We start from the raw sequence: 27,926 nt of genomic DNA, 5'->3' as shown, positions 1-27,926 counted from the left end.
GTATTTTTCCTGTCCTATTGCCACTTTCCTCCTGTTATTCTCTAGTCCTTTGTTCCTAGCAGCTCTCCTGTAAATAACTTGCCATCTTTCTACATTGGATTTTGCCTCAGTGAGGTACTTTCTTTTCCATATTGTCTGAGGAGGAGGGTAAGGCATTATGAATATAAGTGAAATTCTTTCAGTTTAGCATGTGGAGAGGCAGGAGATAGCTGTAGCCTCTGGATTATACTCAATGCATAGACTTTCAATGATTTTATGCTTTAGTTATTGTTACTGTAATTTTTTACCCTCCTCCTACTGCACTCTTATCCCTCCCACATGTAGTGTGGCCAGATGCCTTACATTTTCACAGGAATACTAAAAGGATATCAAAGGTCTTGATTTGCCAAGTTTTAAGTCTCTTCTCCAAAAAGCAGCATTTTCCAGCAGTGTGCAGCTTTAGGCAGACACCCAGTAAAGAAAATTTCAGCCTACATGATTGATGTGTGATAGGATTAAAGATGAGGGGCTGGTTTTGTCAGGAGTAAAATGAGATAATCTTAGAGCAGACAATGCTTCTAGTCTTTTCTGCTAGGAAGGTAGCCCCACACATTCCTTGGAACTTCAGCTGAGGAAGTTAAAAAAACAACCCTGTTAACCCTACCTTCACTGTCACCATGATCATAGCTGGACTTCGACCATATCCCTGAAGATGGGGATTTCTTTGATCTCATGAGTAACTGCATTGAGCTACAACCTTGATTAGGTGCCCTAAGCGGCTCTACTTCATTGTGCTTCTGTCTGCCTTGTTTCCCTTCCTGTTTTTGTGTTAAACTCCCTCTTCCTGTGTCCATCCTGCTGCAGATCTTTCTTCTACGTGTTGAGGATGGCTCTCATTCCGTCCAAGACCTAGCAGAGTGTGTGTAAGCAATGAGGGTGAACTACTGTTTCTCTTTTTAATGAAATGTTTGTGATATGGAATGTAATCTCTGTTCCTGATGGTGAACAGTCTGATTTACATAATAATTTATAGATGTATGGTGAATATATAAGTTTGTTCACTGAGAGGTACGCATGTGCACAGGACAATATTTAGTCCTCTTTTGTTTCTCATACCTGTGTCTGTCAAGCTTCTGAGGTATTCTGCTAAGCTGCAGAAAAAAATACTATCAATAGACATATCCACTTTCATTCTTCTTTGTTTTTTCAAACAAAAATATTGCAGTAGATGGTGGTTGATGTTTCTGGATGCTGAATTTGTGAAGAGCCAAAATAATTTATTTCTGTGAAAGGAAAGCATGCCTTGTTAAGCATTACATGTCATATGACTTCTGTAAAGCGTTGACATTAACTGGAATAAAGAATAGTAAGCTACATAAGTAAAAGGTGTGGGTCAACTAGTAGGTGGTAGCTATCAAAAAGAACTTACAGCAGATTGTAGGTGAACAGGAATTCATTTACCGTATCATTATTGATTGATTTGTGAACCTGATGAATCATTTTAGATCACACGCGCACATTTGATCTGGATCAACTTTGAACAAGTGATAATATTCCAGACATGATATGTGATGGTTTGTGTCTACGTTGTGCTAGCTGCAGGAAAACAAGTAACGCTTTTGACAGAATAACCTTAGCTCCTCAAAAATGTTTAAATATATTTGCATGAATAAGGAGTTTTAGTTTGCCAGAGTTTTGCAGCTGTAATGCTTGGTTCAGTATCCGACATTATAGAAGTAATACACAGCAACACCGAACCATTGCCTGAATTGCAAGCATTGTGGTCTTGCAACAAAGGAACAATACGTGGTCTATATTATGTCTAGAATTGTGGAACAAAGATGATCTTGGATTTGGAAGCACAGCTAGTGAGGGACAGATCGATTAAACTGACTAAAATAAGACTGAAGAGAGATAAAGCAGTGTTCAAATGTCTAAAAGGGATGTAGACACTTGCTACTGGAAAGATGAAGTTGTCCTTTAGTCAAAAGGACAAGAAACAGTATGCTGAAATCCTAGGAAAAAATCTTACAACGATAAAAATAGTTAATTTCTTTGTAGTTGGATAGAATAGTTTGCTTACAGGGGTTTTGAAATTAGTACTTTTGGGGTATTTTAGAAAGAGTGTACAGAAGTGCTTATGAGAAATAGCATACATAGACCTGATTCTGCCCTAGGGCACAAAGAGAATTAGATGATTTCCTGGGGCAGCCCCACTGGTGGTGTGTGTGGGGTTGTTCTATATTTAATAATCAGACTAATTTCAACATCTGAATTTTCTTAGTTAGGCTATTTTGCAATAAATCTTACCCTGAAGTGACAGTACTATCAGTAATTGTGACATGGTTACCATTGTAGGAAAAAATGTCATATTCCTCTTGCTGGGTGCAGATGGAAAAATATGCCAGTGGCTACTGCTGTTTCCTTGGCATGCTATAGCAATCCAGGATCTAATATTCTTCTTAGCCTCATAACACAAGTTAACAAATGGAGATGGCACTCTTTATATGGACAATGATACAAGTTTAATCAAATCTTCTGACTGCTTTCTTCAGGTTATGATTATTACCTGCTACCTTTCGTTCAAGCCTGTGGTTGTTTTGCTGTTCTGTATGTCCTTGTGTGCTGGATAGATCCTGAATGGAGATACATAAGCTGAATGATTTTTTCTAAGTAATTTTATTTGCTCTTCAACCATTAACTGGCAATGTATAAAAAAGGCAATGTCATGTATTTGTCTAGAATGTCAGCTGATGAAAACAGAGCGACCAAAGCCAAACACATTCATTATCAGATGTCTTCAGTGGACCACTGTCATAGAGAGGACGTTCCACGTAGACACTCCAGAGGAACGGTGAGGGTTTTATTCTTCTTCTCCTTTTTGCAATCCTTGTACAGAAGCCTCAGCAGACTCTCTGCTGGGCCTGCACAGCAATCAGCACTTGGAACTGTGACATTCTCTGCACATGTGAGCAGTTAGTTGAAGATTTTTAAGTCAGCTTCTGTAAAATATTATCTGAGCTCATAACTAGAGTTGCTTGAGAGTAGGTGGGATGAGTGTGTTCAAATAAGCCAAAACTATGTCATGATATGTCTCTGAAGTGTTAAATTCTGAACATCCAAAGCCTGGATTGAAATATTTCCAGCCTTGCTGTCTTACTCCTCCTAATGTGCTCCTTTCTTTTGGCACAGAAAGCAGCATGCTTATTATAATTTATTTTATGTTGGCTTATTAGTTTTTCTTGTTTCAGTAAACAGTCACAAACTCTTAAGAATTAACTTTTTTAATGCACCAAGAACTTTTTTAATGCATACGGCACTCAAATTTTTCATACTCTGTCTACAGTTAGATGCACTGAATCTTCCCACTGTGGACATGAGTCCTTTTGAGACCAGTACTATGATTTGGCTATTATTTTTTTGTATCAGTAAATAACCAACATCTTTACTTTTTCTGTTGTTTTACTTATAGTTTTTTTTTTAATTCTGCCTGGGTCTGTGTCTCCACCCTGTCTATCTTCTGTGCAGTGTAGTAGCTCACACTGCATTCAGTAATAAATACCACCATAATAACCCGCATCCCTCACTTGCTGAGCAAAAGGCAGCAGGTACCGTGCTGGGTGTGGGGCTATGAGCTGCTCAAGGGCTGCCTGGTGTGTCTGTGCTGCTCTGCTGGCCCTGCCTGTCCCTCCACAGAAACTCTCACCTGGGCCTGTCCCTCAGTGCAGCCACAGGTTTTTAGGATGCTTGTAGGAATTAAGTTATCTTTGAGCGCCTTTTTTGAGGGAAATTTTTGAAAAAGCCTGTAAGTTGAGTTTTAAGAGGAGACAGACAAAGAGTTGAACACATGATATGGTTTAATATATCTTTTTTTTTTTTCCTGTGAAAATGTCTTGAAGGGAGGGGGGATACCAAAAAGTCTCTTAAAATAGCAAGTTATTATTATGAGTTACTGTTGCATAAGAGATGATATCCTATGCTCTCAGGTGTATTATACCTGGAACAAGCGTTTTCAAGTTTCCACTAGTAAAATACTTGCAGGATCAGAAAAATGCTAATTATTGAAGCAACCTATATAGTGATCCTTTATGGTCAACTTCACCTCCTTTAAAAAAATGCAGGATTTTTTGGAAGGAAATTGAAGGGATTAATTGCTATGAGTCTTCTCTTGTGTAACATGAGAATTGACATTGAAGCAATGTAGCATGTGAAAAATTTTATAAACTACATATTTTATGACTTTCTAATAGAGGTGTTGGCTTGTTTATGATAGGGAAGAATGGACAGAGGCAATCCAGGCTGTAGCAGACAGACTTCAGAGGCAAGAAGAGGAGAGGATGAACTGTAGTCCAACTTCTCAGATAGACAATATAGGAGAAGAAGAGATGGATGCTTCAACTACCCATCATAAAAGAAAGGTAATGACCTTAAAAAATAACTTTTGTAGAATAGTTTAGTTGGGTAAAGCAATATGCAGGGAATAGTATTTAAACATAAATTTCAGTATGTTGTTAAGATCAAAGTACTTATTTATTTCAATAAAGCTGAACTGCTCTAGTTTCGTTTATTTGTTAAGCTGATATGGATCTTCTGAAAAACAAAGTTTAACCATTCAGCCACATGCTAACATTCTGCTTATTGTTTGACTATTATTTCACCTTTTTGTTTGCTTACCATTTTAGAAGTATGGTAATAAAATATTTTCCTTGGACAAATAGTTTTGCTCCTTTTCTCATGCAAATTATACCCAGTACAAATTAGATAATTTGCATGAGAAAGGCTAACAGGATCTGGCTTTTAATGACCTTGGGTTTTGCTAACTTGGGAAATAACTTGACTGTAGTTTTCAATGAAGTAAGAGAAAACAGCATTTCGTTTCTCTACAGGCCTTTACAGCTTTTGGTACAAGTAGGAATATGTACATTGTTGGCTATAATATACTTGCGGTTGCATCTCCAGAATCAACAGGTTAAACACACAACCAAGAGCATGTTTTAAAGATCTGATGCCATTTAAAGCTTGCTTATGTGTCTCCATTTTGTCCTGTATGAACTATTCAAACTCATGTCTCTCATTTACTATACAGAGTTGACATGAATCAAGAAATGAACTGAAATTGCATGAAAAATAGTAACCAGTTTATGTAGGGCTGACTTTACTTTTTCTAGCTAGAAGTGAAGCCTGTAATAGAAGTCTGCTGACAGAGCAAAACAGTCTTATAGCTCACATAACTGAATGCCTTTGAGTGATGAACAATGCAAGAAATGGTGAACATCTCTCAGTTTACTAATAGGGTGTGTTTTGTTTGTTGTACTACGTGAAGTAAGAGTCATAGAAAAGTCAGGGCTGAGAATTATACCCTTAAGAATATGACAAAGGTGTCATAGGTAACTTTAGTTCTATCATGTCCTAATTTTTGAGAACTTGAGTTTGCAGTCTAAACAGAGTTCTTTTATGCAGTTTTATTGTGTGCAAATTTCTAACTTTTATGTGTTATAGAAAAAGCTAAAATCAATTATGTAGAGCTGTAACAATACTCTGAACATATATTGTCAGGCTGGCATTGAACCTTTAGCCTGGTGGCATGGATATTTAATGACTGTGCTCCAGGGTAAAATATGATAAGTAACAGCAAGACAGAAGCAGTGTTTGAGATGTGTCAGCCTTGTGAGAGGCAGTGTGATAATGTGGAAGGGATTTGGGTTTGCTCTGTTAAAGATCTGAGCACTGTTCAAGCCTGTGTGTACTCTTAGTGGAGTACAAAACCACTGCATAGCAACACTCAGTTTCCAGGTGTCAAAATTAATGCTGTCTGATGCAAGTAGTTTATCTGGAATGTGCTCTCCTTGTTCACAGTACAATGTGTTTTCTCATACAACAAAAGAGTTTGTAGGAGCAGGAGTAGGAGGATCAGTTTTGTTTCTGTCTTGCCTCTTGTGCTCTAAGAAATGTTGGGACAGTGCTACAGAAATTTAATGGCTTTGGCAACAAGACAAAAACAAAATCTACAAAACTTAAGTGAAATGAAAAATGTTGATATTCAACATCTAATAACAGAGCAAAATAACAGAACTAGACAATAAAAAGATAAATAAAAAAGATAGTAAAGTGTAATAAAAGAAAAACAATTAAAAACAATAGAGCTAAAACTCAGAATCCCACAGCAGATTTCTAACTATTGGAAGATACTAGTGAAAGATGCTCAGAAGTTTTAGGAATAAAAAATAAGAAGTGACCATTATGACAGGGAATTGCCACTGTCTCCATCTTCATTGAAATTGTGAAAAATAGGTCTTTAAAAAACTGTTTCTGTTTTGTAGCAATGTCTCTGAAAAGCTGTTGTTTAAGCTTTCATAGTTGTTAATGTAATCAGAGCCATTTCGGTTATAATGACTTAATGCATTTTTATTGGTTTTTTTTGGGTTTTTTTATTTCTTTCCTTTCAGGGATTTTTACACAGTGTGTCCCTTTTTGACAAAAGCTTGTTTTGTCACCTGATTTTACATCTAAGCCCAGTGAATTTTGCTTGTGCATGCACCAGATGGTATACATATGAGTAGAAGAGCATAATCAGATTAAGAGACAAGACAGAGAGGAGTTGGGCCTGTTCTTCTCTGAAAAGGTAGCGAAAAGAAAACAGCCTTTAGGATGTGAAACTTGCTTTGAATAGACACATCAGCTACATCCCTGCTTATATTAGCTGGAAGAAACAGAGGCACCTCTTGTTTTTCCCCATTTTTTAAAATGGTGTCAACATGCACTTTAAGTTTTACACATCACTAAAATTTGTAATACTCAAAATTCTTAGCAAACTGTTTTTATTTCTTGCCGTACTATTACTTTTCAGTAGAGATTTTCCCTGAGGAAATGAGATGAAAACTATACATGGTCTAATCATTGCGCATATCAGGAATTAAAAAAAAAAAAAAAAAAAAAAAGGTAGTTAGTTTCTTTGGTGGGAATTTTCAACACTTATGTTAGGGTGTATTTTTTTTAACAGATCATCCATAGGGATGGTGTGTTTAGATGGTCAACAGATACTCCCTTAGAGGAGCCAAAAGGTTTTATAGAAGGCTGAACATCGTAATTTTTTTTTGTTTGTGCAGTCTCCTGTGGCTTCATTGCTTTTCTTTGTTTACCAATTTGATTTGCAGGATGCAGGATGAATAAAGAGCAGATTTTTCAGGTGAAGTCTAAAAGTAATGTATTGAAGAAAAAGATTAAAAACTTGGAGTATAGTAGGAATGAAAAACTAGGGGAAATCATGAAGGAGAAAGAATCCAATCTTACAGGAGCCTCCAAAGTTACCATCTTCCCTCAGGTTTAGGAAGTATTTCCCTTTTTCCACCAGTTTTCAGTACACCCCTAGCTATGGCATCTGTGTTTTTATCTCTCAAGGTCTTGTGTTCTTTGGCAGACTTTTTGAGTCACCCTGCACTGCGTATCATCTCCAAGCGTTCTGCTAAGCTTCTAAGGAATGAGAGCATCAGGAGACTTTATTCTTAGCACTAACACTACTGCCATAATGTGCTGTTAAGCCATGGCTCAAAATCTTGCAAACCTATTACCTTTCTCTTATAAATATACATATATTTTTAACTTGTTTTCACTGAGCTTGCATCTAGATTCATGACTGCTTTGCTGAACATTATGTAAGCAAGTTTTGGGCAAATCAGTCTTGACTGATTTGCTGGCCTTAGCATCAAATCCATGTCTGCAACCAACTGAGCCAAGATCCTCCTTTTATCTATGGGCAAAGGGCAGATTTTCTCATCTGGTTTTATTCAGGTTCTGATGGTAGGTCTCTAATTTCAGTGTCTTAGAGAAAATCAGAAATGTTGGAGAAGTTACTCCTTTGAGGCTACTTATGATCTCATAAATTTATGACTGTTAACGGGATAAGTCGCAGTCACTAGCTCAGTGTTTTTTATCAATAAAACTGCCAGCCATTCTTTTGTGTCAGGTAGCGTGATAGCTTATGACTGAAGGATTCTACCCTGAATTACTCATCTTCTGCCTGAATTGTGTTTTGAATGCATTTTTAATTTTTAATGGGTTTTTGTCAATATTCACTGCTTTTACTCAAAGGCAGTTGTTTTCTGCTTGATGGTTGTCACAGAACCATCGAGTAGATAACCTGACTTTCCAAAGAACTGAACTGAAAGTGATCACTGAAGTCTTACCTTTAGTTGATTGAATATGAGGGGCCACACAATGTTGTTATCACAGCTTTGCATACTATGTCATGCACTGTGAGTTATCACCCATTAGAGTAGTTTTTGGAAAAGTTGACTCTTCAAGCGTTTGTCTGTACTAATACACTTTTGACTTTACACTCAGTTGTATAAAGTGAGTTTGTTTAGGTAAAAACTATACCAAGCCTTTGAAATTTCTATTACCCATATTTCCTGCTGGGAAAAATGCAGTTTTGTTCCTGCTGATGTCAGGTGATTTGGGCAGCAAAGGAAGATCTGTCACTGCAAAATGTTTGTGTGAACGTCAAGGTTAGTTTGCTTAGATGCTACAAATCAACAATTCGATGGGAAAAAGATTTAATTCCAATTGATACAACTAGAAAATTGATATATGGGAAGCATCTTCTCCTTATAAGACTTTGAAACATCCAGATATCCAGGTGTTAAATGGAGTGTTGTAGACCTTTTGCAGGTTTGAGGTTGCAGGTTGAACACTTAAAAGCTAAGGAATTGTGCATTAATGTGGTTGATGGAACTTCAGTTCTACCTCTTATGTGAGCAGATTGCAAACTGACTCTGAGTGAACAAATGCATAAATTACTTTCAGAGTTTGTCAACAGCAAATTCAGATCTACAGTAATAGTATCATGCACTTGAGCTTAAAGGAATAAATAATTTCAGAAGGTAATTTTACCCTTTATTCTTATGCACAAGTGAATATATTTTGCTGCCACTATTTGTGACTGCATAGCAGGGATATGGCCAATGCCTCTACACCTGAAATGTGTGTGAAATATGTAGGCAGTGTTAAGAGGTATTTCTGGTAGAGATAAGGAAAGTACTAATTGTTTTGTGGAAAATACAAGTAGAAGTAGTTTATCCAGAACAGCAATATTCAGCACAACTGCCTGAGGCCATGCCTACTGATAGAAACAGACACTGAGAAGATGAAAGATAAGGGATGATCTTTTTCTCTCACAAAATGGGATTAAGCATATTTAATTTAGCAATACTGAGACTCAGAGTATAATTACTCTTTAAAAATGTTTTGGGGTGTGCTTTTCACAAAGGAAGAAAGGTCACTGATACTGCAGGACAATGCTGTAACAAGAATAGGTGAGTGTATTTCCCTTTAGAATTTTTTAGTGCTTTTCTCCAGTTGCAAAACTCAATAGTTTATGGTGCTGCAACCAAGCCAGGAACACAGCACATTGAAAGATATACTGTAGAAGCACACAGTGATTGGCCAAGTAAATTCTCTTGTCAATTCGAGGCAGCTCTGTGCTCTCAGTATTGTTCTGTTTTAATTCTACATCCTCATCTTTGCATTTAATGCATAGACCATGGAGTTGATGCTTCTGAACTGGCTGTGAAATGAACTTGTGTAACTAAGAGGATTATTGACTCAAAGTTTGGGCTCAGGAAAGTGGCTGTACTGCTTTGGGATCTGAGATCATCTGGTCATATTCTTACCATGTGCGACACGCCAGTTGAGCTGATAAACCTACTAAGACTCTTTTTGTCTGTTGCTGGAACCAGCTCTTGGGTGTACTGTGTTCAACCTGCAAAACTAGGGCAGTAACAGTCATAGGAAAGATGAAAGCTTGCCACCTCCTCCTTTTCAGAGCCAGATTGATTAATGTAAATACCATGTAATTGTAATCTGTACTGAAATCTTTAAAAGTCTAATTCTAATGCAAAGGCTACTACAGAGTCTTACAGATTACAGTGAGGATTGTGTATGTTTCAAAAAAGCCATCAGTGCAGTGGTTGGTGTTATGCAAAACCTACTGATACACCATGTTTGCGTGTCCCTTGTAATGCAGGAGCTGATGAATTTTCTGAAATGTGGTGCATACTTGAAATGCTGCTTTAGGCTAAGGCTTTGTCCTGTGTGTACTTTATGAAAATAAAAGTGTGTGCAGTACTTGGCTTTAGAGAATTATAATAATACTACTGAAGGATTTATCCTGGTGGTTGAATGACTGCAGTTAACTGCCTCCTTTGCCTTGGCCAACAGCAACAAGACCAGTGTTGTCTGGGCACTCAGCCCCCCCCCAAACTGGAAGACAGGGAGGGAAAGCAGAATGAAAGCCCCATAATCCAAGGGGAAAGGTTCAGTGATCTGATGCATGCTGTAGTGTGTCCAGAGAGGGGGAACAGAGCTGGTGAAATGTCCAGGGCAAAGTCTTATGAGGAGCAGCTGAGGGAACTGGGGATGTTTAGCCTGGAGGAAGTCTCAGAGGGGACCTTACTGTTCTCTACAACTGCCTAAAGAGAGGGTATAGCCAGAGGAGGGGGATTGGTCTCTTTTCCCAAGTAAGAAGGGATAGAATGAAAAAAAAGTGGCTTCAAGTTGCTCCAGGGGAGTTTTAAAGTGGAATTAGGAAAAATTTCTTCATTGAAAAGGTTGTCAAGCATTGAAACAGGATGCCCAGGAAAGTGGCAGAGTCACCATTCCTGTAGCTATTTAGAAAACATGTAGATGTGGCATTTAAGGACCTGTTTTAGTGGCTGACTTGGTAGTGTTGGGTTAACAGCAGGACTTGATGATCTTAAAGGTCTTTTACAGCAAACAATTCTTGGATTACAAACTTAATCACAGAAGTGGGCCTATTTTTGTAAACTCTTCTTATTTTATCGGTAACAACTATTGGTTATATGTTGGAACTGGATAACCTGAGTCTTGCTAATCCTTGTTCTTTGCTCCTTATAGACAATGAATGATTTTGACTACTTAAAACTACTGGGCAAAGGAACATTTGGAAAAGTTATCCTGGTCCGAGAGAAGGCTAGTGGCAAATACTATGCTATGAAGATTTTGAAAAAAGAAGTAATTATTGCAAAGGTAAGAAAGGTTATATTTTTAATATTAGGTCATTTTAAAGAATGGAATAATCAATATTTAATACATAAGGTGTATTGATTTTTGATGATAACTTAGTTTGATAGAAGTATATGTGCATCTTCAGAAAACAAGAATGCAAAAAAACCCCAAACAAAACCATTTTGCATACTTTTCCCCAGTATTTTATAATCTAGAATGTGCTGAAACACTGAGAGAGTTTATGACCAGGAATATAATGCAATCTGAGTTTATACAACAAAAAAATACATTGTGGGGCGTATTGAATACTTCACTTTTTTTTTTAAGTCAATTGCAGGTTTGTTCAGAGAAACACATTTAATGTAATGGGCCTGTGCTCTGTTACTGCTGTGTTGTGTAAGAGTGCTATGCATGGACTAACCATTCAACTTATTCAGTTTTTGAGAAATAGGGAAAATCTGAAGCTGATGTTTGAAGTTGTGGTTTAAACTGGCATTGTCCAATCATTTAAACTTGATTTGTGTCGCTGGTTCTTGTGCTTGGTCATAATATCACTCAAGCTTAAATACAGATCAGCTACTCTGAGCTTTGTTTCTAGCAGTTCTAAGTTTTGAATCCCACTTCCACAGATCAAGTTGAAAGCAAGAAACCCACCTACATTTATCAACATGAGATAATTAAAAATAATCCCAATTATTAAATGAGGTTTTGAGGGATGTGGGTCCCACTGATATTTTTGGATGCTTGAGGCAAACAATATCACTATCCATAAAAACTGAATATGAATGGGTAAATGCTGTTTTACATATATTAAATATTAAGATATCCCTCAGATTTACATCATTTTCCTATTGACCTATGAAAACAGGTCTTACAAGAGTTTTGCAGTCTATGTTCATTGTCTATCACTCACTTTCCAATAGCCTTAGAATGTGTACATCACTTGCAATTAAATTTGGCAGAGGAGCGGAGGCTCAAAGACAATTATATTTCCTTGAGTATCATTAAAGCTAGCCCTGCTACACTTAAATTTATGTCTTCAGCAGTGAAGAGACTGACCTATGAGTTCTACATGCCCTCAGCAGCTGTCTTGTGTGTGATGGCAGCCTGGTCAGCGTGTGCATGGTTTGGGTAACAGCAGCAGAGTGCCCTCTTCTTCACAGTCAGGAGACACAGGATGAACAGAGGGTATTGCTACTGCACTCCCCTGATTCTGCTTGGGAAGAAGCGCCTCAGTGGCCCTCTTTGTAAGACCTGGCAGCAATGTCTGTGGTTTGCCTCAGAGCCTGCCTGATTCCTGCGTGCTGAGCTTCAGTCTCCAGCCTGACATCCTTAACCAGTGTTCTGCTCACCCCTGGCATCTGGGGATCCTCAGGAGGTCTTGTGAGCTCCTTTTCTGCAGCTGCTGGTTTATATCCTTCCAGCCTTCAGATCATTTCAGCTTGTTCCTTTGTATCAATAACATACCAAACAGATTTTTGAATTTTAGGAGTTTTCTAATTTGTTGCCTGCTACAGCATCACTGACTTTTTAGAATTGATATAAGTTGAAAATTGGGTGACTTTTTCTAAGGTGAGCAAAAACATCTTGTTCATAGATGTATGAAGGTGGAGAAATTTTGAAGAAATCAGAGATGAAACTGTTTAAGTTTGAATTTAGCTATCTAGCCCAGTCAGGCTATGTGAACATGCTATGAGAATTTATCAGTAGTATTTAGCTCTGGAGATGAGTGCTAAGGATATGGTCACTAGACTAGATCTGCAGTCCCAATTCAGCATGTAAGTAATTTAATATACACTCTAGAATCACAGGGTGGCTTTGGTTGGAAGGCACCTAAAAGATCATCTTGTTCCAATCCCCCTGCTGTGGGCAGGGACACCTTCCACTAGACCAGATTCTGAAAGCCCCATCCAACCTGGCCTTGAACACCTCCAGGGATGGGACATGCACAGTTTCTCTGGGCAACCTGTTCCCAGTGTCTCACCACTCTCTCAGTAGAGAATTTCTTCCTGACATTTAATCTAAATCTCTCTCCTTTTAGTTTAAAACCATTCCCTCTTGTCCTGTTGCCACCTGTACAAAAAGTAGCCCTATGGAAGGTTATACCCCTAAGAATAGTTTGGAGCAGAAAAGTGATGCACTGACAGCTGTATGGCATCTGCCCAGTTCAGAATAAATCTGTTCATCCTGTTTACATGACAGATTAATACTACACTTACATGGAAATTACTACCAGTATTACAGACTCCAGAGGCAATTCCAGAAAGACTGGCCATTGCCGGCTTTTTATGCCATATATCTGGTGAACAGAGGGTTAAAAAGAAATAAACACATGAACCTTTATGCTTTTTTTTCTTCTTAAAATGTTTTTTTTTGTTGTTGTTGTTTTTTTGGGGGGAGGGTTTTGTTTTTGTGTTTCCCCCTGTATGTCATTCTAGTGTATGATACTCAGTGTTGCACTGCTCTTCAACTAAATGGCATCATAATTTATTACCACTGACTCTGTTGTTGTTGTTCAACTTCCTATTTTGACAATTTTTAAGATCTAATTTAAAACTCCTGACATCTGTGTTTACTTTCCAATTTAATAATACCTTATCTTCAGAGCATAGTCAAAGCATGTGTGTAGTACAATAATGTTATATTGGTGTCATTTGTGGCAATAATAACGCGTACTCTGACTAAATATATTTACTTCTGTAGGATTGCACTTGAAGTTTGAGTCACATCAGGGTAGTCTTTAGTTCTGTGTGACATGAAACTCAGTGCTACAGAAAATGAGGGGAGCAGGGAACAAACATGGATTAGCTTGCCAGGAAGCAAACATCCACAGCAACTGGCTTAGTTTGCTTCTCTGACTTTGGTGCAGAGCTTGTTTTTGTCTTTCCCGTTCAGGCTCACAGACAGGAGAGTGTCACTGTCTCTCTCCAAAGTGCCTCTTTTCCAAATTGTGTCTGGAAAGGAGTTGGGGGTTGTATGGACATCTCCCAAGGATGCAGCCAATGTCTTTAGGGATGCTCAGCCTGGTCCAGAGGAGCACTGCTCGCCTCTGGGCTCCTAAGGACAGCTTAGGTGGATGAAAACAAAACCAACACCAAACCAAATGAAAGTTTAAAAACAGAAAACCTGACTTTACTTAACACTTGGCTTGATGAGACTGGGTTTTATATTTGCCTGTCAGTTACTCTGTGTGTAAGTGTCTCGCACATTGGTTTAGTCTCTCTGTAGATACATTGTTCAGGTGATTCATACCAGAACTGTGAAGCTGTGATGACTTATGTTTTGAAGCTATCAAATCCAATATTATAATTTCTTTCTTCTCTTTCTTCTTCATTTTAAAACAAGAAAATAAGAAAACCAAATAAGGTATCATAAATAGATTTTTTGTTAAATATTTCCTCAAAAATGTGAAGATTCATTCATTTTTCAAAACTGTAGCTTTCTCTCTTTGAAAGTGTTGACCTTTTCCTTATAATTAATTTAATAACAATTTAATATCTTAATTCAGACCTGCTTCTTCTCTTTATTTCTCAGGATGAAGTGGCTCATACTCTTACAGAAAGCAGAGTATTGAAAAACACCAGACACCCTTTTTTAACAGTAAGTATTGGGAACTAGTTTTAAGTACATTAGCAGGCAATATTTGACATAGTTTATTTGAACATATTTTACAAATTTTGAATTCTTTCTCATGATGATTCAATAGCTATCTAGTGCCATGTTATCCTTTATCAGGATATGTAATTAAGAATTCAGAAATAAATTTTCTGATAAATTTGTAAAGCTTTACTATACTGAAAATAAATTTAATTGTAGAACTCTGTAACTGTTGTGAAATTTTTTTGCAGTTGTTGTATATGAACACTTCTAAAATAAAAGTTAGTAAAATCACAGAGGTGTAAGAATTTTTTATCAAGAAAATTTAAGTAAGAATTCAGTAAAACAATAAAAATAACTATTCAAAATAAGTAGCTCACAGAGCCACAAAATTGAAACCCCACTACCTTTGTCTTCATGAGGTTAATATTTATTAGAAGGGAAAGATTGAAAAGGTGAAAATTTTGAGACTCATGACAAATTATGATTAATTGATTTAGCTTTACAAGTAGAAGTTTGAGAATATATTAAAAAATACTTCCCTTTATTTCAAAATATAATGAACATGCTTTTTGAGACAGGGAATTGTTTTTGCATTAAAATTTCAAAGTATAGCATAGAAGCTTTCCTGTTTAGAAAAACTTATCTGTTTTTTGGAAAGCAGAGGATTGCATTTACATTGGTGGGCCAAAATATTCTTGTAAATTCAGTAAAGATGAAAGAGATCCTGCAATGATTCTTGAATTAGAGTGTAATGATGAGCAGGAGTAGGGCTATCTCCCATCAAAAAATGCAACAATGGTACTACATTTGTATCTTCTTATCTTTCTGTTATTCTTCAGCAAGTTCTATATTGAGACATGCAGTTTAGTCACATGCAGTTCTACTACATTTCATTTCTTTTAGGCCAAGTCTTTATCTCTAGATTTTCTGTGGTATCTTTGATAAGTCAACGTTGATAAATCAAAAATTTTAATTAAGATCATAACATCTGTTGTAACTTTTAAATGATATGGAAATTAATATACTAATTTGGCACTTAGCATTCTTAACATTTCGTAATATGAAACTAGAGAGTTCTTGCTTTGGAAATGAAAGCATGCTGGATGTTAAGATGACTTTTAAGATTTCATTTGGGAGAAATGAAAAAGAATATGATAATCTCTCTCTTCATGGGCACTGTGGAAGTGGACATCATAAAGTAGAGTGAGTGGAAATAGCTGATTAGTGTGTAGGGCAATAAGAAATGAAGTATGAAATTGTGTGTTTTGGTGGCCATTTAATACTTTATGGTAATAAGCATGATGGTTTTGTATCAGTGGACATGTAGCAGAGGTGAAAACACTTGGAAGTTTTTGTGTTATTTCGTCTCAAGTTCCAGATAAAGTTACACTTTTAATTAATCTCAAAGTTCTTACCAAAATCAGAATTTTCTACTTAAAAAGATAACATTTTGTTACAGTTTAAGTTCAAGTTGTTTGGTATAATATGATAAATGGTTTGATTTTGCTGTTTTCTTTGCAAGTCCTTGAAATATTCCTTCCAGACAAAGGATCGTTTGTGTTTTGTGATGGAGTACGTTAACGGAGGAGAGGTAAGTTTAAGAAAGATGTTCTACACTTGTAATATTAAAGCTGCCACTGAATTATACTTTTTAAGGTTACATTTTTTCTATGCCTTTTTGCTTTCTGGTATCATTAAAGGATTTTTATATTAAAAAAATTGAACTGTTTTATTTTAAAAAAAAGTTGACAATTTTTTATAACTCTTCTATCAAAACTAGCTTCTCTTCTGAAAAAATTAGACTTCTGTATAGTCAGACATAATTTAATGCTAGAAAAATAATTACATATGCTTTCTTATTGTTCTTTTTATTTAAGCATATTATAGCACGTTCTGGCATGAAACAGTCATAATCCAGTTCAAACGAGCAAAAATAATGTTGACAAGTGTTACTTTTTTCCTAATATGAAATGTGTGCTCTTTTTGCTATAACTATTACAAATATCTATTGGAAAAGAGTACAGCATTCATACTTTCATTGCTTGTCTCCACTTCACTTGCTGTGTACTCTGGAAATACCAACTATCGTGCTAAACTTCTTAGAGTGTTGTTAGCTTTGAAGCCATTGCTATCCTCCAGCTGTTTACTAAAGAATAAAATATCAAAAATGATATTTTATTTCAGCAAATGGAATTAGAGAACTGCAATTGAAAAAGAGGGCTTTTATCTGCCTTTTAGATGCTGTTTGCTATTCATACTGTGTCTTGTTACAACGTGAGCTGGGGGTTTTTCCTTATTTTGTCAACTATAAGCTTCATGATAATGTTGAAGGTCTAAGTGTTTCCACTAGGAGTTTTTTATTAAAAACCTTTATTCATTCAAGAATTGCTGTGGCATGATACATAATATTTTGCATTATGTTTTAGCTATCTTCTCCTGCAATAATACTGTGCTTAGCTATAATCCCAACACCTGCAGTCCCTTGGATCCTAACTTGTCCTTGGCCACCCTCTATCACCCATGCCTAAATATGGCGCTATAGGGCTGTCATATGGGAGGATGGCTTGTTTAACTCAATGTATAAACCCAGTTCTGCACATCACAGGTATTGAACCAGGTACAAAAATCTCCCTCAGCAGAAAAGGGATAACAGCTTTCTCTTGGACACTCAGCTGGCTTATTTGACATTGAATTTACATCACCAATATTAAGTCATTGTTGTCTGCAATGAGTTTCAAGCATTGTCTTATAAACTAGCTAATTCTGCATGGTTCTCCTCTGTGTAAGATCTTACTACATTTCTGTAATCTCTGGGGAGACAGTGTGAAAGTATGTTTTCAACATCATCCTGTAATTTAGCTATTTGTCTTTTTGAAGAGTACTTTTCCATCCTGTTTGAAGACAGAGCAGAGCCCACAGAGGATGTTTTCAACTCCTTTCTTATGATTGAGGATGCTCTGGCTGTATTTTGGTCCATTGTAGTCTGGTCAATGCATTTTTCTGCACTGGGTGGTGCAACTTTGTGCAAGTGTCATGTCATGGGCTTGTGGGTGGCTTTTGCTTTGGGGATTTGAGTAATAGCAATGCACTCGTGCCGGGATTGGGCTACTTTCTTCCAGGTGTTTGTCAGTGTTGCTCATGTACTTTGCTGATGGTTCTCTAATTCAATGAAGCTAACTCTGAAGTTTTGCCCACAGTGGGAAAAATGGCTTTGTGAGAGTAGGCACAGAGAGGAAACTCTTGATTTGCACATGTGCTTTTCTTTGACTAGAGATCTGGAATGTAAGTTGGACAAGCTGCCTTTTTTAATAGGAAAATCTTTAATCTTATCAAATTTTCTTGTGAATTTTAGGCTTTAGTCAGTCTCTTCCAAAAAATGCGGAGGATTTCATATTTGTAAAATAGCCTTGTTATTAACTCAAGAGTTACTGAAAGTAAGTTGCTCAAAGTTTAGCCAGCATTTTAGCTTATATGATAGAGAGACTTTTGTTTTTCTTTTGCTGCTTCTATCTGCTATTCTTTCTCTGTTCCAAGGAAATTTCCCTATGTATTCTGACTGTTGAAAGGATTGAAAACTCATATTTTAGTTATATCCTGCTAGTGGAACACTGATGTACATAGATGTACCATGTTGCTTTTGATTCTCTCCAGTGCTGTCCTACCCTCACTGTGTTTCCTTTTAAAATTCCTTCAGATGACATCTTTCTTTTTAGGTAAACTGTTGTGCCTGAATCAATTCGTTGGGAATTTTCATGGATTATGTCTTTCAGGAGCACTATTACCCAAACAGTTCTCCTCATGAAGGAGTTATTGAACATTGTATACATATTCTTGTCTCCTACCCAGGTGAAAGCAAGAAAATGCCACCATTTAGGCTTCTGCTCTACTACAGTAATAAAAACTGTGGTCAGTAGTAGGAGTCTTTGCTTCCTCTTTCTATGGGTAGAAAGGAAAACAGTCAAGGAGGGGGACACAGAACTTCATACTGGAGGAGAAGCAGTTGTGTTAAATGACTGTAAGCAAGAATCTTTTGTATCTATAAAAAATCTAGATCCATGGTGAAGTTAATATCCCTCTACAACAGTAACAATTTAGCTGTGCCTTGCCTTGCTTATGTAACTTCAAGTTGGTTGGGCTCAGTTAGTAAGAGAATATGTTACAATGAAAATGTAACTGCATCCCTTTTGCTGGTCTGTGTGTGCGCTCTTGTACAGTGTACACAGCATTACAGTAAATACTTCTCCTCTGGATTCCATTAAAAAAAACCCCAGCATATTATGTATTTTAATATACTAAAGCAAACCATTAGAGGATTTTTTTTTCCAGATTATTCAGATGGAAATATTGAATATGTTTTCCTTATACTGTGAATGTTTTTTCCCCTGCCAAATGCCCAATCTTGAAATAATTGTTGTGGGCCAAAAGCTTAATTTTGTCTTCATTTGGTTTTGCTTTTAGATTCCGTGGGTGAAATGTTTACCAATGCCTACTGATCGTAAACTCTAGAAGGATAACTAGAAGGAGATGTCTGCCGCTCTAATTACTTCTCAATGCCTTTATTGTACTGAAGGAATTAGGTTAAAGTATCATTAAGAAATTGAAATTTGGTTTCAGAAAGCAAATATTCACCTGGCTTAGCTGAGTTGACCAAATGGTTCTTTATTTTTGGGGATTACTTTTGGAGTGTATGTTTCCCAGTTTTTATTTCCAATATTTTACTTTAAAGGTTAAAAATCTTTCAGGAATGAAATCTATTACATACATTACTCTGCAGAGTACACTGATTTAACTGACTAATAAGTTGATTAACTTCCTCACTCTGCATTTAAGGATAATTCCAGATTCCGTCCTTTGTAACAAACTTAATTGGTAATTATGTGTATAATAAAATTAGACTCTAAAATTTATTCAGATGGTTCTCCACATAAGAATTCTGAATCTCTGTTCCTCTTGTCATTTTTGTTTTACAGCTCTTCAATTCATTAGGCAGGAGAAAACTAAATGGCTTGTTGTAATTGAACAAGTGCTATTACTGTCTAGGAAAAAAAAAAAGACAGAGGATTTACAACCTCCTTAACAAAAAATAAGTAAACAAGAGAATGTTCCTTAGCCTTAAATTATGATAGTCCATGATAAGGGTATTACATTTCTTTGAGTATAGAATGTGCCAAGAAGCAGTACGAAGTCTGAAACAATAAATAAATAATTTGAAATTTCAAGGTTGCCACTGCAAGTGTTTTGCAAAATCAATGCTCAAATATAAAATGCAGAGCTGAGCAAACCCAGTACACAGCAGCAAGAGCCAGACATTCAACTTACAACATGCTAAGTAGGTCACTAGCATGTGTGCAACTTTAACATATCAATTGATACAAGACTGTGTCTTTTATATATTTAGCATGCTTGGATCTTCAGCTGAATATACTTCTATGTTTGATCTTTGTTTAAATTTTTCCATTAAATTTTTTTATTAGAAAAACCCCATGACAGCATTGTTGTTCAGTTTTTAAAGGCATACCAGGAAATTTGTAGCTCCAGTCCTCACTGTAACAATGGCACCCTTGTGTATGCCATCAAAAATGTTATGTGCAAAATGGCTTTCTTTGTGCCAAAGCTATTTCTATTACAATTCCAGTGATTTTATAGCACATATTAAATAACTGTAAATCAATAAATAGTGAAAATGTTAGAAACCATTTTTTAACCTTCCATCACATTTCTTCTTTTCCTTCTTTGATTTAATAAATATAATCTTCTTGTTCTGACAATTGTAAATAGAACACAGTGGCAGAATTATTCTGAAATAGTGAACCAGCTAAATAATTAGCTGAAAATTATGCTGTAATCTCCCTGTAATCTCTCTGCTTTCCCTATTATAATTTTAGAATCTGTTTAATATCTTTAGCATATATCTGAGTGTATGAATGTGCTTTTAATGTGCATTTTTATATCTAAATGTACATTCTTCATTCAAAGCTAGCAAGTATGGTTTGGTGACAGCTCTGTTAGGTGCTACAATAATGTGAAGAAGAGTGACTATAGTGTCACATATACATTAAAATAAGCTGACTCAGAAGCTCACAGTTTCTTCAGCAAACACAACTGTTAGTTGTTTCTAGCTGGTCATTTTACTTTGAAGTTAGTCTTTTTAATTAATATCAATAATCTTGTTGGAAATAAACACTAAAGAAAGTAAATTTTTGTGTATGTCAATTTGTCAGACTATCAAATTTCAGATTCAGACTTGGGACACTTTTTAATGGAAACTAAAACAAAAGTGTTGGTGAGAAGTATCCTGAAGTTTTAGTATTCTCTAAGGCTACTGTTCAGCTACTGGGTTAGACTCTTTCGAACAGAAAATTGCAATAGTCCTTTAGAATAAATATAAAATGTAGGGCTGACTGGAATTGACAAATTTTCACTGTTGTCCTATATTTTTAATTACTTTTGATCCATTGAAACAAAAACCCCCACACTCTTAAAAATGAGTAGCACTAGCTCATTATTTATGAAAGAGACCACAAAACAGACATAAAGGCATAAATTACATAAAATTTGTATTTTGCTTTATGTGAATGAAATTCTACTTAGCAGTCTTTGTTTTCTATTCTACAGAAATGTGTGGAGATGACCACACAAATTGGGAAATGTTCTTTTCCCAGTTTGGTAATGCATGAGGCATTTAATGACTTGGTTGCTTATTGTGAATGGGTCTTGTGATTGCACTGACCACTGGGCATCCGTCAGTACAGAGAGAAGTCTCTGCAGAAAGGGCTCATGTCCCACCAGGGACTGGTGCCTGGACAGGTGAGCACAGGAGCAACAGACACACCTGCAAAATAAAGATCCTCCTTGTCATGCAGGTTTGCCATTTTTATACAGGGTGTCTTGAGCACAGGAAAAGAAGTTGAAAGGGGAATCCAGATACAGTGAACAAAATTTTAAATATTTTCTTTAAATCATGGTGCAGTTTCTGTATTCTATGAAGTCTCTGTTTATACAGATCTAGGCTGCCAAAGGGCTCAGTTTACTGGGAATTTTGTTTAGGCCAAGACAAAAGTGATACACCTATTATTATGAATTACTACTCTCAGAAAAGAAGTTGGTTTCTAGTTCATAGCAGTGACTTTTTCATTATGCTTTGAAAAGTCACAGAATTATCAAAGTTCCAACCATCAACCCAGCACCACCAGAATCACCCCTAAAACCCTGTCCTCAAGTGCCACATCCAGAAGTCCACCTACTGAAAATAGCTACAGCAATTCCTGAAATGTTCTGTGCCATGTGAATAGTTAGATTTTCTAAGATGTGATAGAGAGATTAAGCACATCATTGGCTTCTTTTTATTGGTTAGCTTTTGGGGTATTTTTTAACCTACTTTACCATTTCTGAATTGTCATGTACTTGGTACTTTAAACAGCAGAAAATAAAAAACAAACCCCAAATCTGCATGCATAGTTGTTGTGGATTTCACTGTCTATGTTTAATCTATAAATGATAAATTTTTAAATTTCTGTTTTGTTGAGTGTTAGCTCCTGTGATGAAGCCAGAAACATTGTAACATGGCTGATTTGGTCTTAAGGAGACTATAGAAGTACACTCACTAATCTTTGCTTGAGGAATTACCCAAAATTGCTTTAAACACTAATTAAAACTCACCATTTTAGAAAACATTTGAATTGAATAGCTAAAATGTGCTCTTTTACATGTTGTTCCAGGTTCTGAGGGTGATGTTTTACCTGATACTGACAACCTTACAGAGCTTCATCTTACACTTTTTCACTGCAGCAGAAATTACTGGCAATACATAATGACTATTATTTTTTTGCTGAAAGACTTTATAGTGCCTGCAAAGTGCTGTTACTTAAAAAATATTAAAGAAGAGACAAAACACCCAAACCAATATTTACATTGTAGCAAAGAAATACACCAAGTGCATAGATTTGTATTTATAAACCCTAGGCATTGTTGATTTGCTTTTTCTAGTGACTACTACTGCTAGCAGTATGAATGTGTGGTTTGTCAAATGCCAGTTCCCCACTCAGTCCAAGTCTATTGAAGAACTAGACCTTTTTCAGCTCAAAGAAAAGTTACTATACTGAAAAACATGAGGCAGAACCAAAATCTATACATTTTAGTGATACTTCTCAGTGGCTTAAAGCAAAAATCTGAGGAGGTAGCAGAGGGAGAAGTACAGAATGATGCTGTTGTGTACTTCTTTTTTTTTTTTTCCTCTGGTAACTGAAGGTTAAATGAGTAGCAAGCAGAATGCCTTAAACAAGATTGGTATATTGATTAAAACGCTGATTTAACAGCTCGCTTTCTCCCTTTGGAAACCTGGAAAAGATAAGCCAGCTGCTGTCTAAGAGTGCTGAGTGTCCACTGAGAGTACACTATCTATCATCACAATATGGTGATGAGAGGTGTTTTATGTTTGTGTTAATTTCCCCCACTAAATCAGTAATTATTACAATCCTGTCCCTGCTGTTTACCCTGCAGCTGTTTTTCCATTTGTCGAGAGAGCGGGTGTTCTCAGAGGACCGCACACGCTTCTATGGTGCAGAAATTGTCTCTGCCCTGGACTATCTGCATTCTGGGAAGATTGTGTACCGTGATCTCAAGGTAAAAAAAGAAAGAAAAAAAGTAATCAAATTTTTGTTTTTGCAGAGACTATGGGGACAAACACAAAGTAATTATAAAGTTGCACTATTCAGAGTTAATGGGAAAAAAAAAATCTATGTTCGGTTTTAAGTTCTGTATGTGCTGGAGGAAGTTGTTTGATATAGTAATCTCTAGATGGGTACATTCCCTGACTTTAACTTGATTATAAAATGAAACAGGATACTGGAGTAGCAGCACTTGAAGGAGATTCAAACTTCTGATCCTCACACTCCCTACCCCCTGCCCTCTTACTTAGAACTTAACTTAAATCTCAGCACTAATCTCAAATACAATTCTCTACGTCCCCAAACAAGGGAAGTGGTGAATTGGCACACTGTGACCGCATTCTTTTTATCTCAGCAAAGAGGTGTTTCTGTATGCACTGGAAACATTTAAAAGAATTCAGAGTACTTCAACAGAAAAAGAATTTATTTCAGCATTGATTTCAGAATTATTTTGTCTTTTGTATTGCAGGAAAGGTTTCTGTTATTGGAATGTAGTTTGTTTTAGATTTGCCAGCATATACACTTACCTGGTAGTCTGTTGTCCCAGGTACTCTGTGACACACTATGACCATATTCTATAGAAAAAGAATCTTTGTTTTCAACAGGAACATTTTCGAACTTGTGTAGGAGGAACCTCTAAAGTCCACGATGAGACAATTTTATTTCTGTGTCAAGCCCTTAATTTCATGTACAGGAAATGGTGCTTTCCTGTTGTACATGCACAGTAGTGGAATTCATTCATGCGATCCTTTGTACAGAAACCGAGGAGAAGGAGGCAAATACTGCTCAGGGAGGCAAACAAAAAACAAAATACTGAACTTACCTGTTTGTACCAGAATCTGTTGTAATAATGTGAAATGCTGTGAAAATTTAGAATTGTCTGGTCAAGGAACGATAGGTGATAGTTTTTTATTTAAATTTTAAATAGTAAGGAAAGAGGAGTTTGACATCATAAATCTTCTACTTCTTGTGTTGTCTACTTTACATTTTCTTTGTAACACACTTAGACTTAACAGGAAATCTATACTTTTGGTTGTATTTCAGGCTTTATGCAGACTTAGAATGACAGGGCTATGATTGCTCTATGTTGGTATTTTCACATACCTTATAATTTGTAAAAAAACCAAACCATTTTCTGTTGAGAAAAGCTGAGAATGTTTTCCTTAGTTTCAGTTCTATCTGTATTTTAAGTACAGCCAATTAAAACCTTTTGGGAAAGTGATACTAGCCATTATTCTGAATGTTTTCACGTTTCAAAGCAAGGATCATCTATTTAAAAAGCAATGCAAAGCATGCAGAGATATATATTCACAGTTTAAGAAGTGTCCTTTGCAAGTAGACAAGGAGGAAACTACCTCAGGGATTTTTTTATCAGCAGCGGCCCTATCCCCAGTTCTGTCTATTATTGAAAAGGTTCTGGAAGTTGGAAGTATTTTAAAGATTTATGGATACAGGTTATTTCATGACAGTATAGAATGTAGAAGATGTGGTCAGTGGCTGTCACGTTAGAGCAAAGGAAACCTCTGAAGTCATTGACTTGAGATCTACTATTGTAAACTGTGTTAAAGTATTAACTAATTATGTAACTTGGGTGGCAGTAAACACTGTTAAGTGTTGTAATATAGTAGATGCTGTATTTTTTTAAAATTACAAATTAATTACATTCTATGCAAGGAATAACTATTCTTTTACAAAATTGATGTAATACATCCATCTGTTCTGTTAAGAAATACTAAGGGAATATTTTTCTCCCCAACACACAGTTAGAAAATCTAATGTTGGATAAAGATGGACACATAAAAATTACAGATTTTGGACTTTGCAAAGAAGGAATCACAGACGCAGCAACTATGAAAACATTCTGTGGTACTCCAGAATACCTGGCACCTGAGGTATGATTTAGAATATTTTCTTATAATACTGTATAAAGTTCTTTTCCATTTAATTTTAGATTGACAGTCTGCCTGATTAATACTCTATAGCTCTTATTCAGAACGGAATGTGATGCTATTCTTTGGTGATTGTATAGATATTGATGCTCTGCTTCTTAGTGTTTAAAAAGACCTCTAACGTGCATTTTCCTTCTCATGTTTGCCTTCCTCTGTTAAAGTTTTTATCTTCCGATGATTTCTTCAAAAATAATCTTCCATCTGTCTGTCACTTGGAACATATGATCCTGCTTAACTGAGCTGTGTAACTAGCATTTATACAGACTCAGTGGAGGCGAGGGGGAATAGGAGAGTACTGAGTTTTATGGGCTTTATCCGAATTCCCTGATTGCAGGGAGAGGCAGTTGAAATTTTAGATATTTCTGCTAAAAGCAGTTGAGTGTATCAACCTCAGAACTGGTTGAGGTGGGCACCAAAACTGATTTTTTCGTACTATGTAAGCAGAAGTGGCATCCCAGCGTAGGCCACCCCATCTTTCCCATTAGCTGTCACTCAGGAGTGCCGAGCACCACACTCCTCAAGGATTGATAATAAGATGGACATCAAGACATTGCTTTGGTTCCCCTTGCAGCTCTGGCTTGGCCATTTGAGAATCTGTTGTGGAAGTTCAAGTCATCCATATGATCTGCTCCAGTATAATTAGTGCTAACAGCTCTGCCACTGATGCCTGCTGAAAAAAGGCAAGGGAAACACCACCAAGATTGTGGTTTTGCCCTGCCTGGCTTCAGTCAACAGTACTGGTTGTGGTGCTCAGAAATGTCACTCTGCCTCTCCTCAGGGGCTGCCAAATACAACTCCAGTCCTGATATGAAAGACAGCCTAATTTTTTACTTAATGCTAAGAATTCTGTGGATGCTGAATTAGTCCTTAATTCCACTCCTATCAGCATTCAAAATTTCTAATTGACACAGTGCACAACTCATACTGAGATAACTTTCTAGTCAACCTGAAAGACTTTAAAAGGTCCTTCAGTCCTACCATTTAGTTGAAGAAAGTTTTAAAGAGTTTCCAGAGGGATTTCCCACCTCTTGCAGCAACTCTGCACTAAAGTCTTGTTGCCATGTATTGTCTTTGAAGAACAATGTGCCATAGTTTGAAGGGAGGGAGGCACTGATTAGACATAGATCTTTATTCTCTTATTTTCAGCAGCACTGAACCCTGTGTAGCAGCCACAAGCCCTGGAGCCTGTTTCAACAAGCAATTTTAATTGCATTTTGGTTTTTATTCTAAACCTTGAAATTAAGGAATGTCAGAGAAACAGGTACACATCACCTTCTGGATAGTGCTGGCTGGAAAATAAGATTTTAGCATGGCTAGGTGTGCGGGTTTGAGAGCCTTTCTAAATCTCTTAAATTTAAAGTCCCTTTCAATTTGCAGTCACAGAGGAAATTGAAACTGCTAATAGTTGGCTATGAGTCAATATGGTAGATAGAGTTACTGAACCCATTGTGGATGATAGCAAAATCTTTTGATACATTCTTTCTCCAACAGTAAAGGAAACATCATATTTTTAGGAACCATCCCAAGAGGCAGCTGACCAGAAACACTGGTGGGAATCTATATCCAGCCTGAAAACTAACTTAACATTTTCTTTTGTACTAATTGTGGTTTCAGTCCCAAACTTGGTTTGCCCAATGCCTGTTGCAACATTGTTTGAGTCATAGAGTCCTGCTCACTATTCCATCATTTTACAAAAACCAGGTTGCAGATGCTTCCAGCAGTAAAAGAGGGAAGTAGTTAAGACAGATGAAGGTATATTTCCTCCTTGCATGACAGTCTCTGAGGTGAAGGTATCTATACAGAATTATTACCCAAGGCAATTTCAGAATTACTCTTGATCAGTAAATAAACCTACCTGTTGCTGCATTTTCCTCACAGATTTATGTTTCTGAAATCAAAATAGTCCTTCTGAAACTCTGTTGAAAGGACTCTTTCACCTCACATAGATAGGGCCTGACCTCTCATATAGGACCTGACACTGACTGTGTATGTAGATAATTAGATCCAGAAAAATGCCCCTGTCCATGCAGAGATCAAATGGACGATGTGCCACAGAAGAAAACCTGTAATGAAGATGCAAGTTAGAGTCAGTTTTCATCCATGGAGGAAGAATTCTGGACCATCACTAATTTATCATTTGTGGAAACCATATGGAAGTTAATGTGAGCTGTTCAGGGTGCGCAGGGCTTCTGGCTAAGTGGTCCATAGGTGCATTCCCTTTCTAGTCTCCTCTCCTAACCCTTCCCTGTTATCCAACACCAGTTTTCTATATCTAAGGAAAATTAAAATAGCACTGACTGTGTTTGTCCTGCATCACTATGTGCTGAGCATAAAATCCAGTAGGGTATGAACACATCCTCTAGCAAGAAAATAGTTGCCACTGCCAAATAGCAGGGCTTATATTCGTTAACAGTACAGATGTACATTTGTCACACTTATTGAAGAATGAGCAAGTAACTTTCTGTTTGTGAAATTATATAGTTTTTTGAGAATAATTTTGTTGTATAATAGTGAAATTACCCTTGTCATCTGCAGTAGAATGAACACAAGCCTAATTTTTTTGTGCATGTTTAAGTGTAGTGGCAATAGCTAATAATTCCCTCTGCTGTAAGAATCTGTGGCATTCCCCATTTGAAAAGTATAAAATATGTTACAATTTCTCACTTAGTAGTTTTTCAGGACAAAGAGACTATTTCTTAGAAGTCTCTTT

At 36.6% G+C, this 27,926-nt stretch overlaps 1 protein-coding gene across 3 annotated transcripts in view; it reads left to right on the top strand.

Annotated features, from left to right (window-relative positions):
• Positions 1-27,926, top strand: part of AKT3 (AKT serine/threonine kinase 3) — a 150,763-nt gene that overhangs the window by 87,273 nt on the left and 35,564 nt on the right. For all 3 annotated transcript variants that reach the window (XM_033054283.2, XM_033054282.2, XM_033054284.2), the window contains 7 exons: positions 2,722-2,833; positions 4,253-4,397; positions 10,891-11,022; positions 14,536-14,601; positions 16,124-16,192; positions 23,101-23,223; positions 25,031-25,159. In XM_033054283.2, the coding sequence (XP_032910174.1) occupies positions 2,722-2,833; positions 4,253-4,397; positions 10,891-11,022; positions 14,536-14,601; positions 16,124-16,192; positions 23,101-23,223; positions 25,031-25,159 (776 nt within the window). The remainder of the gene's footprint in view (positions 1-2,721; positions 2,834-4,252; positions 4,398-10,890; positions 11,023-14,535; positions 14,602-16,123; positions 16,193-23,100; positions 23,224-25,030; positions 25,160-27,926) is intronic.

Source organism: Catharus ustulatus, chromosome 3, assembly GCF_009819885.2.
Source record: "Catharus ustulatus isolate bCatUst1 chromosome 3, bCatUst1.pri.v2, whole genome shotgun sequence".
Classification (NCBI taxonomy): Eukaryota; Metazoa; Chordata; class Aves; order Passeriformes; family Turdidae; genus Catharus; species Catharus ustulatus.
The sequence above is the reverse complement of the archived record's forward strand: the minus strand, read 5'-3'. Positions and strand labels throughout refer to the sequence as shown.